The sequence below is a fragment of the Palaemon carinicauda genome, chromosome 13 (assembly GCF_036898095.1).
Source record: "Palaemon carinicauda isolate YSFRI2023 chromosome 13, ASM3689809v2, whole genome shotgun sequence".
Taxonomy (NCBI): Eukaryota; Metazoa; Arthropoda; class Malacostraca; order Decapoda; family Palaemonidae; genus Palaemon; species Palaemon carinicauda.
This window is the reverse complement of record NC_090737.1, coordinates 33,505,176-33,520,113: the sequence shown is the minus strand read 5'-3', so window position 1 is coordinate 33,520,113 and position 14,938 is coordinate 33,505,176. Positions and strand designations below refer to the sequence as shown.

The 14,938-nt window shown below is 36.7% G+C and overlaps 1 protein-coding gene across 2 annotated transcripts in view; it reads right to left on the bottom strand.

Annotated features, from left to right (window-relative positions):
- Window positions 1–14,938, bottom strand: part of tefu (Serine/threonine-protein kinase tefu) — a 912,746-nt gene that overhangs the window by 810,652 nt on the left and 87,156 nt on the right. For both annotated transcript variants that reach the window (XM_068385552.1, XM_068385553.1), the window contains exons 16-22: window positions 10,462–10,692; window positions 8,931–9,037; window positions 8,090–8,249; window positions 7,400–7,577; window positions 5,463–5,579; window positions 4,584–4,777; window positions 3,117–3,258 (exon numbers count right to left, since the gene is read on the bottom strand). In XM_068385552.1, coding sequence (XP_068241653.1) covers window positions 3,117–3,258; window positions 4,584–4,777; window positions 5,463–5,579; window positions 7,400–7,577; window positions 8,090–8,249; window positions 8,931–9,037; window positions 10,462–10,692 — 1,129 coding nt within the window. The remainder of the gene's footprint in view (window positions 1–3,116; window positions 3,259–4,583; window positions 4,778–5,462; window positions 5,580–7,399; window positions 7,578–8,089; window positions 8,250–8,930; window positions 9,038–10,461; window positions 10,693–14,938) is intronic.

The window sequence follows — 14,938 nt, the reverse complement described above, 5'->3', positions numbered from 1 at the left end:
CATAGCTACTGCCTGCCTTAAGCATGTCCAATAATTTCACTTTCTCGTTCACCGTCATCATTTTTCTCTTCTTCTTGGGTTCACCAGAGGATGCAGAGGGTAGAGGACGTTTACGAACCATTTTCAAGGGCGTCAACATGCACCATTTTACACTAAAAAATCACAAGAAAACAGCTAAAAGTTCCACGCGGCAAGACTAAGCAACACAAGAGAAGCGAGAGAGAAATATGAATGCGGTCTCCCTTCGCGGGGCTCACGGCAGGGAGAGATGCTGGGTAAAGCGTCAAATCCAATCAGCTTGCGAGATTCTGGAGCCGAGATGGCCAGTGAATCAGAGAGGTGGATTTTGAGTTGGGCGCCATCTCCGTGCTGATACCTGATGTTCTACTGTACTCTCCCTGCCTTCTGCTAGCACCCGCGTAACTTTCGCACCATTTTTTCTAATTTTTTATGAATATTTTTGAAAATCTGTGATGCACTGAGGCCGCGAAATGGCGAGGGATTACTGTACAAGCATGCTTTAATAAACTACAATAATGCCTAACAAATATGAAGGCTTAATAATGAATAGAAAATTAAATACTGTATGGCGCTTTAAAAATGAATTACCTGTACGCGCCCGCACACACTGTCACACACACACAGAAAGAGTGAGAAGGTGTTCAGATGATAACTAATAATAATGGCTACAAACGAACTGTATGAAAACTGATACCTTGTAACATATTGGTGTTGATGTAATATTCATCATGAAGATATTTTGAATTAATTAAATTATATATAAAATACGCCACTCATATTATTTGCACAATCTTGCGATAGTAAGACCTTCCAATCAGCTGATCATAATTAAAGGTGAACAAAATATCAAGTAAGTGTTGATTTTGAAAATTCTTCCGAAATTTGAAAATTAAATACAAAAATGCTTTACTAGAGCATATGATATCCTATTAAACAAGAAAATGGAATAATGATATACAAGTACAGTAAGAAAATATTGATAAAACATGACTTAGAAGATGATTGCTGAATCATGATGCATCATAATAAATCTACGGAAACGTCACTTTCTCGACTTACAACTCGTCTCAGTCCCTATATCGGTCGTAAGTCGATGACTACCTGTTACATATGGATAATACGGAAAAATGGATAATCAGGCACCCTCCCAGTCCAAAAGTTGCTGAATTAGTGATGGTCTACCTGTATGTTTATTTCATAAATTCCCAACCCCTATGATACATAACCTCTGTAAGTAAATAAATTATTTTTTAATGATAAAAGTAAATAAATGTTAGAAATTTTTAACTTGATATCATTCAAAATCAGACTGAATAAAAAAAACTACCATATGAGAACACTTTCAGGAATGCCTCATATGTTAAGAATTTGCATTTAATGGAGAGCACTCTTGGAAATAAATGTATGCAGTAAACATAAATCTTCATCAGATTGTATTATTATTACTTGCTAAGCTACAAACCTAGTTGGAAAAGCAGGATACTATAAGCCCAGGGGCTCCAACAGGGAATATAGCCCAGTGAGGAAAAGAAACAAGGAAAAATAAAATAGTTTAAGAACAATAACATCAAAACAAATATCTCCTATATAAACAATAAAAACTTTAACAAAACAAGAGGAAGAGAAATTAGATAGAATGGTGTGCCCGAGTGTACCCTCAAGCAAGAGAACTCTAACCCAAGACAGTGGATGACCATGGTACAGAGGCTATGAAACTACCCAAGACTAGAAAACAATGGTTTGATTTTAGAGTGTCTTCTCGTAGAAGAGCTGCTTACCTTAGCTAAAGAGTCTCTTCTACCCATACCAAAAGGAAAGTGGCCACTGAACAATGATAGTGCAGTAACCCCTTGGGTGACGAAAAATTGTTTGGTAATCTCAGTGTTGTCAGGTGTATGAGGACAGAGGAGAATATGTAAAGAATAGGCCAAAGTACTCGGTGTATGTGTATTCAAAGGGAAAACGAATCGTAACCAGAGAGAAGAATCCAATGTAATACTGTCCAGCCAGTCAAAGGACTCAAAAACTCTCTAGCAGTAGTATTACAGTATACTGTATTAGCAATTTCAGAATTTTACCATACAGCAAAACTTTGGCATGGGAAATCTCATTCTAAAAACATATGAGATTACTGATAACCTTCTATTGTGAGCTAGGAATTAATATCATATTGTATGAACTAGTAATTGGAACCATGCCAGCTAACTGAGAGTTGGGAGATACTCAGTAGTCTGGTTTAAGTACCAAACAATAATAATATTTGCAGTTAAAAGTAATCTATTATAGCATGTGAATAATATATACGGTATACAGTAATCTCACCTTATCAGCTGTCACTATGCTCAGAGCACCACACTCCTCTTTGGTTGTGGCACTCTGCAAATAATAAGGGACCTAAACCCTATGGCTGTGCGCGAATTTTGTTTGACAAAATATACCCCATAAATGAAATCATTTATTCAAACAGTACAAAGCAATATCCAGAATATTACAAAACTGATATATCAATGCAATTGTGTATCTACTGAACTCGGTTGAGTCCCTTGTTAAGCTGGAGGAACGTAGAGAGTAGAGGTCCCTTTTTTGTTTTGTTTCTTTTGTTGATGTCGGCTACCCCCAAAATTGGGGGAAGTGCCTTGGTATATGTATATGTGTATTATGTTGAGTGTAGATTCAATATGGAGAGAGAGAACCAAAACGTAATTAGTAGCAGCTTAACACTATTTTCTACCAAAATTCTTGTGTTTTCCTGAGAATGTACAGTCTCTTGCATTGCAAGGATTCTCACACTATTCTATCAGGTTCCTTATTTCCTTTCCTAACTGGGCTGTTTTCCCTGTTGAGCCCAAGGGCTTATAACATCTTGCTTATCGAAATAGAGTTGTACCTTAATATTAATATTAATAAACTTCAAAATTACAAAATCTAAGGAATAATAACCTAATACCTTTAACAACTAAAACTGCATAATTATAATAGTCATCAAGTACAGTATGTATGTTAAGATGCACTCGATTATGATCCTACTTTGCAAATTAGAAGGGACCGCATTTCGTTCACTTGAATATACCATAAAATGAAAAAACACAACTAACCTTTCAAACATTCAATAATGAAAGCAGCAACTCTGGGATCCTGTGAGTATCTTTTTCCTATGTAGCTGATGATATTGAGTCCATCCTCTACATTATCGCCATCATACTCGCCAGTGAACAAAGCATGGCTTAATTGAAGACTCTATATAAATATCATAAAATTAATACCAATAATACTCTTACACACAACTTTTCTATGGTAAACAAAATAATCATCAAGGCAATGATCGTTCAAAACAAATTGATCATTAATCAATAAAATCAAGATCACACACAAAAAAAAAAAATATATATATATATATATATATATATATATATATATATATATATATATATATATATATATATATATATATATATATATATATATATGATTAATTGAGAATTAAAAGCTAATCCCCCCAAAAAAGTGCAAATTTCCATTATAATACTAAGCTGTTTATAAAACACTAGCTTGAACTAGTGACTTAAATTTTATCTATTTACACACGAAGATAACTCAGACAGTTTAACAGTTTAAGGTATCATTAAGCCCTTCAGAACTTCATCATCAGACATAGTACGAGAATTTTAGTGTTTTAAAGTAATGAAGGACTTGGGTTTTGCTAAAAGGTATTTATCAAAGCTGTATTACCCCTTTTTCATGTAAAGGGCAATTAAAATTAGTTCTACTTTGAGAAGGCTACATGGGGAAGGGACACATTATGGGCTTTTCTTCATCATCATCATCATCATCATCATCATCATCATCTTCTATGCCTATTGATGCAAAGATTTCACCAATCATCTCTATCTTTAGCTTTTAATTCAATACTTCTCCATTCATCATCTCCAACTTAACGCTTCATAGTACTCAGCCATGTAGGTCTGGGTTCTCCAATTCTTTTAGTGACTTGTGGAGCCAAATTAATCCTTGTGGAGCCCAGTTAAATGTTTGGTAAACCAATCACTCTTGGGGAGTGCGAAGAGCATACCCAAGCCAGAGGAAAGTATTCAAAGACTACAGTGAAACCTTCGAGATGGAATCTGGACCTGGTTTTAAGGAGCTTAGCTAGACTTTTCTATAACAATAAAGATATTTACACTTAAATATTTAAATAAGACGGCAATCTGCCGGACTGGGGATTGAGTCCCAGTCAAGCTCGATACTTTCTAGTAGTGTCTGCAACCTTCCCATCCTTGTGAGCTAAGGATGGGGTGTTTGGGGGAGCCTATAGGTCTACTTGCTGAGCGATTGCAGTCATTGCCTAGCACTCCCTGGTCCTAGCTTGGGCACTGATCATATGGATATATGGTCAGTCTCAAGGGCATTACCCTCGTAGCTAAGGCATTGTCACTGTCTCTTGCCTCTGCTTTTCCTGAGTGGCTTTTAAAGCTTAAATCTTTCCCAAAATAAACCATGAAATAATTATCTGAAGTTTTGATAATTAAAAATCGTAACAAAATGATAATAAACAAAAAACTTACTAAAGCAATATCAATGAGTTCCAAATCTGGTAACTTTGAAATCTCCAACATCATGTCAATAATATCCACCAAAGGAGGGTCTGCTTCGCCCTCGGGTAACGACGATCGATATGCTAATGTCATCCAATGTAGACCCATCACAAGACATCGATCCTGGTGAGAATATATATTGATATCTCCCAACCGCACATTTCCTGAAAGATGGGTAAATACACTGTGGTAATTCAAACTTAGTCAAAGTGCAAAGTACAATCTAGAAAATACAGGAAAGTTCATAAACGGTTTCGTGTGATGTATAAAAAAAATAGTATTAACTACACTAGGCATCTTAAGATACAATATGAAGTCCTTTGACATTACTGTACATGAAATCTTTATCAGTAATGGTATCAACTCTTGAAGACAAAATTCTAAATAAGTCAAGAAAACTCAAGTTATGACCATGACTATGGAAAATAAAATGTCAATGTAAGAGGCTCTAAAAGTTATTTACTGCAAAGAAAACTGAACTATCGGATACTTGTTTATTGTTTTAATACTTACCTGTGAGTCACTTAGTTAATATCTACAAAGCCCGATCTTAATGATCAAAAACAAAATATTTTCTCTCCCCAATACTGTACCCTTCCCCTTGGGGGGTTTAACCAAGGGGAATTGCACTCAAACTAAAGGTAAAAATTGTGCATGGTACTATGCATGTAGCACCCTATTGCCCGTAACTTCAACACGGAAAAGAAATATTCTATGTTGAAGATATGTGACTGTCATGGTATTTTCTCATTAATAGAAAATGCAAGAGACTATATACAAAACAATACCATACTCAAAATCTTCACCAATTATGTTAAACAGACTATATTTTCCGCAGTGTCTACCAACCTCTGGATAAATTTGAATTTGTATCTTCATTATCCTGTTCTACTTCCATCTCTTCAAACTGTGTAGCATCTACAGATGAAGTGGATTCAAACAAATCCTCAAAATCTGGAGAAGAACCTAGAAAACAAAACTGTATTATTCCATGAAATTAAAATTCTTTAAACCCTAATGCACAAAACATTTGCAATTAAAATCAATTTGAAATATTAATCATATTTAGCTTACAATTCCAGTCTCAAACATATTATTACTAGCTAAGCTACAACCCTAGTTAGAAAAGCAGGGTGCTATACGGCCAAGGACTCCCATAGGGAAAAATAGCTGAGTGAGGAAAGGAATTAAATAAATTACACAAGACGTAATGAACAATGAATATAAAGCATCTTAAGATCAGCAACAATGCCAAAATAGATGTGTCACACAAACTACGGAGGGAGACCCAGACAAGCAGTTTCTAGCTATCACAACAGAAAAAGAGCAATGGCTTACACAAGTTCAACAAGGACCTGGGCTCTTATCCTCCTCACAGTTAGTGTGTCGCACTCAATGTAACTATAAAAACTTTCATTTTTTCTCAGCAATCTTAGACCCTTTTCAATCAACATTCATAAATATAAGTATCTATAATTACGATATTCATTTAACTATTCCCAACTAATCATCCATTATTTTTACTTTTTTATAAATGAACCTTTCTTATAAAAATTAAAATCAAGAATATTTTCTATCAACATTCAGGTCTATTACTGCATTACTATTTTCCTTTAACATTTCCCATTTAGTTATTCTCCATTTTAATTTTTTTTTCCATAAAAAGGACCCTTCTAGAATAAAAGGAATTATCATAAAATCTATTTCAATGCTTCCACAATGCTCATATTGCCATATGTCTAAAGTGCCAGCTTTTAGAAAGAAATTTAGGCATCAGAATTTCCTTCTGGCTCTGGATAGCCAGGCCAAGTGTTAACACCTCTCATCCCAATATGTCACTAGTGTGACAGTACTATAATGTTTACATTAGAATCAGTTTGTTTCCCAGGCCAGTTATGTGTGGATAGGTTGAAGGGTATCTATGAATATTGAATAATACAAGAATGACAGTTTTAATAATTAAATTTTTCATCTTGGTACTTACGAGTCACATAGCTAATATCTACATGGTTTGGCCATGTAGAGGATGGAAAATGGTCATCTGCTGAAGAAAGTGACGAATGCAAGAGTTGATGGGAGAAGTTCAAGAGGAACGCCAAGGTTTGAGTGGATAGATGGAGTGATGAAAGCCCTACCTGACAGTGGGATAGATGTGAGAGGCTAAAGGGGGTGCTAAGAAGAGAAATGAATGGCAAGTGATTGTGATACATTTCCAATAGGTCTCCTGTCACCTTGGTGACAGCTGAAGTAGTGACAGATTGGGAGTCAGCATATGAAGCTTCATTTGTGGTAAAAACAGGGAAGGGTGGGTTGTGGCACCATAGTAGTACCAACCAAACTTGGCTGAGTCCCTTATCAGGCAAAGAGGAATGATAGGAAAAAATTTCCTTTTGTTTCTTTTTTGTTGTCAACTACCTGCCAAAATTGGAGGAAGTGCCAAGGTAGATAGATAGAAAGAAATAAAATCTTTCAAGTTTATTAAAATTTTCTCGGCAAATTCCAAGAACAGTTGTAAATGCATCTGAATGTTAGCGATGAAAACAATGAGATGAAGGAAACAATCTTGTGGACTATACCAACAAGTGAAACATGGACTACAGTGTCGGAGGGGTGGTTTCTGTGTTTTTAATCTAGTCCAATCGCTAAAGCTACAAAAACTAATAGCATTGTGAACAATAGATAAGAAAGAGTAAAAAGATCACAGTCATTAATTTACAAATACTCTAAAGTACTTTCTTATCATTATTATCATTATTATTATTATCATTATTACTTGCTAAGCTTACCTCGGGATAAACTCTCACGTCTAAATGAGTCACCTTGACTACTTCCTGATCGACTAAGGTTCACAATATGGTCTTTTCTGGCTTTAGCCCATTCCACAACAAGTGACAAGAGAGGCTTTGGAGTGTAGGATACTAACATTTGGACCACTTGTATTCCATAGCCGTCCATTGTTTTCTCCTGAAACATGAACCATATTTAAAAAAATATATATAGATATAAAGTAAATCAATAATTATTTCTTTTAATTCTTCAAATACAATAGTGCAAAACACCATGAAGAGAAATATTTAAAAAAAAAATAAAATAACTACATTTTTCAATGACCCTTTAATCCCCTGCTGCTATTTACTTTCTATAGACTCGTGGTTATTTTACCACGTAGCTGTCAAACTTATTCAAGCTTAATGTACCCTGATTTTCAGATTTCATTAAGAGATGTAAATAAAGGTATACAGTATCTATACTTATTTATAATAAATTAATAACTATATGGGTATAATAAAATAAATGCAACACACTATGAATATGAATAAAAGATCATTATTTGGCGAACACTATCCCATTATGGAGACTACAGAAACAAGGTATGATTATCAAAATTACAGTTCATAAGATGAAATAAGGTTTCTAAATGTTCCTTATCGAAACTTCAAGAAGGAACTTTCTGACAACAATTATACAACACCTACCTTGCAACACCTTGCCCAGGTGTGTGCTTGATAGTAGTAGTTATGCAATTTGGAAAATAGCTGATATAAGGAAATCCACCTCGATAATTCTGAGCTATGGCTAACTTTCTGTACTCCAACTGTGATTAGTTGTAAGGCCTGTTTTGTAAGTTCTTTCAACCTGGAAAGAAAGCATTTAATCATAACTGTAACAAAAGTCAGTGCTCTCTATCAAAATTAAACATAACCTGATCTGAAGTTGATAATTCTAGTCTAACATGCCCTGTAACAAACTCTAGACCAACTCCAAGTTAGAGAGAGAGAGAGAGAGAGAGAGAGAGAGAGAGAGAGAGAGAGAGAGAGAGATCTGAAGGTAGTAATTCTAGAATAACATGTCTGTAACAAACCCTAGACCAACTCCAAATTTGAGATAGAGAGAGAGAGAGAGAGAGAGAGAGAGAGAGAGAGAGAGAGAGAGAGAGAGAGAGAGAGAGAGAGAGAGAGAGAGAGAGTGTGTGTGTGTGTGTGTGTGTCTGTGTGTGTGTGTGTGTGTGTGTGTGTGTGTGTGTGTCATTAAGAAAAACATGTATTAATTACGATTACTCAATCAACCAGATATATTGTAACACAATGCTTTTTATACAATACTGTACTCGAACACAAAATACAGTATCTAGGACCATTACTATATTGTAGTTTTCATGTTTTGCTTGAGAACAAATACTTTGGTAATGCCCTAAAAATCCCTTACTAATAATAACAATGGTAATATTATTAATAAAAACTAATAATAATAATAATAATGGTGACAACTATAATATCAATCATAAAAATAATCTATGAAGTGGAAAATGGATACTACCTTTGATCTGATATATGGAGACAGAGAACTAGCAGCAACTGTAAAGCTTCGACAATTACATGTAACGCCTCCACAGTCATAGAATCGTTGTCTTCGATTTGCAAGATCTGTAATTGTTTTTATAATTGTCACTTAACTTCAAGAGGAATGAAAAATAAAATTCTTTGTATTTGGTAATGTGCTAGCATAGTGTACCTTTAACTGCAGACATTCCTTTTCAATTAAAAAAAAAAAAAAAAGACTAATTGACAATATAAAATTCCCCTCATAAGGTTTGCATTTAATCTTTTAAAATGCAAATATTTGCTCAATGTTAAGTATAGTAACAAAACTATTAACAAAACCAATTTGAAAAATGTTATGAAAAATCTCTATGTATTGATTAAAAAATACATAAATTAATAATTTTGCAACATGAGGTGAATCACACCAACACAGACATTCAAATGCACAAAGACATACAGTATGCATAAATTCTTAACCTCCTCGATTATTTCAATAAATTCTTGATCATACACAAAAAGGTATCTAGATTTACTATCCCATGACTTCACTTCCCATGTAATATATAAAAGCAATAATTTTCTAAGTTTATCTAGGTATAATAAAGCATTTCATATAGTCTAAATAACCTTTTATTATTTGAAAAGTAAATTTATTCTTAAATACAATATGACATTAGACTAACCCTTATATGAAAATCTAAATAATAATTCAAATTTTTTTTTATTTCAAAGTTTTGTAAATACTACATATTTAAAGCAAATAAGTACATGAAATAACAAGCTTTGCATCATAAATTCATAAAAGTTTTCCATTTAAATACCCAAAAGTTTATTACTTCTTGTCTCATTACGGAAGGCACTACCCAATCTAGCATTTGAGATTACAAGAGAGGAAGACACTTGGCTATCCACATAGACACCCCAGAATTATGTATGTAATCGACGGATAGGTTTGCTTAAAGCAAAAGGATGTTATATACCAATACACACACAAACAAAGCCACTCAAACACCTTCTAAAAACATAACAAAAACCTCCCACGTCTCGAACTGTCAACCTAACCGCATCAGGACTCCTCGTGGCTGGGAGGAAGGACGCTGGTGACTTGTAAACCTCACACGTCTCGAACTGTCAACCTAACCGCATCAGGACTCCTCGTGGCTGGGAGGAAGGACGCTGGTGACTTGTAAACCTCACACGTCTCGAACTGTCAACCTAACCGCATCAGGACTCCTCGTGGCTGGGAGGAAGGACGCTGGTGACTTGTAAACCTCACACGTCTCGAACTGTCAACCTAACCGCATCAGGACTCCTCGCGGCTGGGAGGAAGGATGCTGGTGACTTGTACAACCCATGACCATATGTTACCAGGGTCTAAGTGATATCAGGCAGGGCAACCGATTGGGACTGCGGTCTACCCCAAAACCAAAGGAAAGTCCTTCAAAAAGAAAGCAACCGTGCTTACCCTATGCAAATATGAAAAAAGCATGTTAATAGCAGTAGTTTGTAAAACAATTGATACTAACCTGTTTCATAAATAAAAAGATATGGTCAATCATTTTCTTTTCTTCTTCAGCAACAATTTTCAGTTCACTGGAAACCACTTCCCTTGTCTGCTCGTCAACATGATTCCCTATCTTTGGGATATCACAGGAAAATGTGCACAAAATAAAGATTTCCTCTAATCTTTTTAGTTCATTTTCAGGTATGTTACCTTCATTCTGTAGCTTTCTTACACTTGCTAATCCTAAATGATTCTGAAATATAGAATATTTTATTAAAGGAAATCTATATTCATAATTTTTCAATCAAATCTATATACTGCATTTAATTCGTCAATCCAACTCAAAACAATATACTAACACTTCAATTAGATTTTTAGGATTAAAATTTTCCAATCAATGCAAAAAATCTGATATGTAAGGGAAGTGATCTAATTGATAAAATTATAGATTATGTTGATAGTACAGGAGTCACTTTTGCATTGTGGAGTTTGGTATACAGTATTGACTATCCAATGTATCTAATTAATATTTATGATAAATGGGTCCAGACATTTTTACCCAAGGCATAAAATGTAACCTGGTATTTTGCACCCATGAATACAAGTACAAGTTAACCTTTACTTAATTATGATTTTGACATTTTATTCCTAAATAGCGCCAACGTATCCCTGCGTGTCGTAAGAGGCAACTAAAAGGGACGGGACGAGGGGGCTGGGAACCCCCCCCCCTCTCCTGTATTATAATCCTGTGAGACATCAAAGAGGTGGAGCTGGGGGGAGAGAGACTGCTCCCCGCACTCTAGTTTTGGGGTGTTTGAATGTGCGTGGATGTAGTACGATAGAGAGTAAAAGATGTGAGACTGGAAGTATGTTTAGGAATAGAAGGATGGATATATTGGCTTTGTGTGAGACAAGGAAAAAGGGAAAGGTGAAGTGATGTTTGGTGAAATGTCTGGTAGAGTGTCTGGGATTGACAGGGGAAGAGCAAGAGAAGGTGTGGCTTTATTGCTGAGTGAATGGATGACAGATAAAGTGTGGAATGGAAGGAGATATCATCTAGGTTAATGTGGGTAAGGGTTAGGTTGGGTAGGGAATGTTGGGCTTTTGTCAGTGCATATGGGCCAGGTTGAGAAAAGTGAAGAAGAGCAGAATTAGTTCTGGAATGAATTAACTAGGTGTGTAGAAAGAATGGGTAGAATGAATTATGATATTTTCATAATAAAATAAAATAAATTTTTGAACATAGTTACCTGGTAGTTATATATATAGCTTAGTACCTGACGTCATGGCAGAATTTCAAAACTCGCGGCAATCACCTATTGGGTAGCCAGGTGTACCACCTGTGCGCCCTCTACCCAAGTACCTGGAACCATTCCAGTCATTCCTCAGATCTTCCATGCCCTTAGTCTCTAGAGGGGAGGGTGGGAATTAAATCATATATAACTACCAGGTAAGTATGTTCAAAAATTTATTTTATTATGAAAATATCATTTTTAAACATCTGACTTACCCAGTAGTTATATATATAGCTGATTGACACCTTTGGTGGAGGGTCAGAGACAGCCAACATTGTTGGAATTTACCTAAGAGTTAAGAGTTAATAAACAAGCTTAAGGGTTCGTACCTGTTAAGGAAGCTGACTTCAATGATCTCCTGCCTCATTATGTCCGCTTTCCTTAAGAGATCCAGCGATCCACCCAGGGGGCTGAAGACCTCTAAGAGCTGTCAAATCGGTGTATAACTTCTATGTGACAGGACCTCCTCCAATACCCTTGTTCCGGGCGCTCCCAAGGAACAAACTGACTACCTGACTGCAAATCAATGATTGTGGAAGACTGCGTCCAGTCTCCACAAACAACCATAAAAATATAACAGTTCCAAGAGAAGAAAATGGGTATTGTGGCGGGATGTTGCAAAACAACCCCCACACCCTTGAATCACTCTAACTGACAATTGTCCCACAACACAAACTTTCCCCTTACTTTATCAACCGGACTCTTGGACAGAAGGAAAATTGAAACAAAACAACCTTAAAACTATAATTCTTAAAACTTAAAATAAATCATAAACCATCCACATTCAAAATAAATACTTTAAACCAATCAAAACTTAACACCTGAAACTAATCAAAACTTAACACTAAAGATAAATACCATTCAAATAAATGCAAAAAATCCTAACAAACTTAATTTATACCACACACCAACACCAAAAATAAATATATATATGAATTTCTTGTATAAATATTATGGTACACCAACACGGTCGCCACACACAAGCCGGACTGTCTTTACGGCACACAACTCTGTGTTTAACAGTTCATTGGGTGGCAATTCGCCACAACTACTTCCCTGATTGGGGTCGTGGTTATTATTAGCACCACCATCATCATCATCATCATCAATCGGAAGTAAACGGGCCGGTCATCAACAATCGTCAATCCAAAGAGCAGTCTTAATACCAAAATCAATCACAGGCCAGGTCATCAACTATATCTCAGCATTCGATAAAATTTAAGTCTCTCCAAAGGAGTTAGCCTCACCAAAGGAGAAATCACGGCTCAGAAAATCAAAAATCACTTCCTCGCTGGTCAAGAAAAATAATAATTCCAGCGTTCACACAACTGACTCAGGACGCAGTCAATCAAAAAAAGCATTCGCTCCGAAACATTCACCACTGTCGTAACCTAACTAAAAAATGTAAACAAACAATCTCATTTAAACCAACAGTCTTTCTCACCACAAACGATCGTTAACCTAACTACTTTCGCTCGCTAACACAATATCTCTCTCTCTCTCTCTCTCTCTCTCTCTCTCTTCTCTCTCCTCTCTCTCTCTCTCTCTCTCTCTCTCTCTCTCTCTCTCTCTCTCTCTCTCTCTCTCTCTCTCTCTCTCTCTCTCTCACAGGATTTGGCAAAAACAAAAAAATAAAAATAAAGCAAAAATAAATCCTCCACAGTATTAGGTTATGGCATTGTAGTGGTAGATCCTTCCCCCACTACTGCACTCGCTGCCACGAATGGTCCCAGGGTTTAGCAGTCCTCGTAAAGAGTCTGAACTTGCTTCAGATAGTATGAGGCAAACAAAGATTTGCTCCTCCACAATGTCGTGTCCATGATATTCTGCAAGGACCTATTCTGTTTGAAGGCTACAGAGGTTGCTACTCCTCTAACCTCATGTGCTTTGACCTTCAGAAGCTTGAGATCCACCTCACTACAATGTGAATGAGCTTCCCTTATTAAGAGCCTGATGAAGAAGGATAGCGAATTCTTTGACATTTGTAGCGAAGGCTTTTTGACCGAGCACAACCACGTAAATCCTTCGTTCTCTCCAGGTAAAACTTCAGGGCTCTTACCGGACACAGGACCTTTTCTAATTCCTCTCCAACCAAATCTGAAAGGTTCGGAATCTCAAAAGCCTTGGGCCAGGGTTGTGAAGGGCGTTCATTCTTTGCCAGAAAACCCAGCTGTAAGGAGCAGATAGCCTTCTTATCTCTAAAGCCTACAGTTTTGTTGAAGGCATGAATTTCACTGACCTTTTTTGCTGTCGCCAAACTGACTAAAAAGAGAGTCTTCATGGTGAGGTCCTTTAACGAGGCTGTATGCAAAGGTTCGAACCTGCTGGAACTTCAGGACTACATCTAGATTCCAAGCTGGAGATTCCTGATGTCCTTCCTTAGTAGTTTCAAAGGATCTGAGCAGGTCCTGGAGATCTTTTTTATCAGACAAATCCAAATTCCTAAGTCTGAAGACGGTCGCTAACATGCTTCTGTATCCCTCAATGGTTGAGGTCGAAAACTTACGCCTCCTTCTAAGGTACAGAAGGAAGTCAGCTATCTGAGTCACAGAGGTACTGGAAGAGGAAACAGAGTTGTCTCTGCACCATTCTCTAAAAACCTCCCACTTGGATTGGTAAACCTTGATGGTGGAAGATCTCCTTGCTCTCACAATCGCACTAGCTGCTTCCTTCAAAAAACCTCTAGCTCTCATGAGTTTTTCGATAGTTTGAAGGCAGTTGGATGTAGAGCTTGGAGGTTTTGATGGTACCTTTCCAAGTGGGGTTGTTTGAGTAGATCTACTCTCAAAGGGAGGCTTCTCAGTGTGTCCCCCATCCATTCCAGTACCTCTGTGAACCACTCTCTCGTGGGCCAAAAGGGGGCCACTAGAGTCATTCTGGTGCCCTCGTGTGACACAAATTTTTTAATTACCTTGTGTACTATGGTGGAAAAGCGTACACATCTAGGTGGGACCAGTTCATGAGGAATGCGTCGATGTGAACTGCTTCGGGATCTGGCACTGGAGAACAGTAAGTCTCCAGCCTCTTCGTTTTCATTGTTGCAAACAGGTCTATGCAAGGATGACCCCACGTTTGCCACAGGTTCTTGCAGACTTCCTGATGAAGCGTCCATTCTGTAGACAAGACTTGACCCTTTCTGCTCAGACTGTCTGCCATCACATTTCTTTCCCCTTGAATAAATCTTGTGACTAGACTCACATTCCT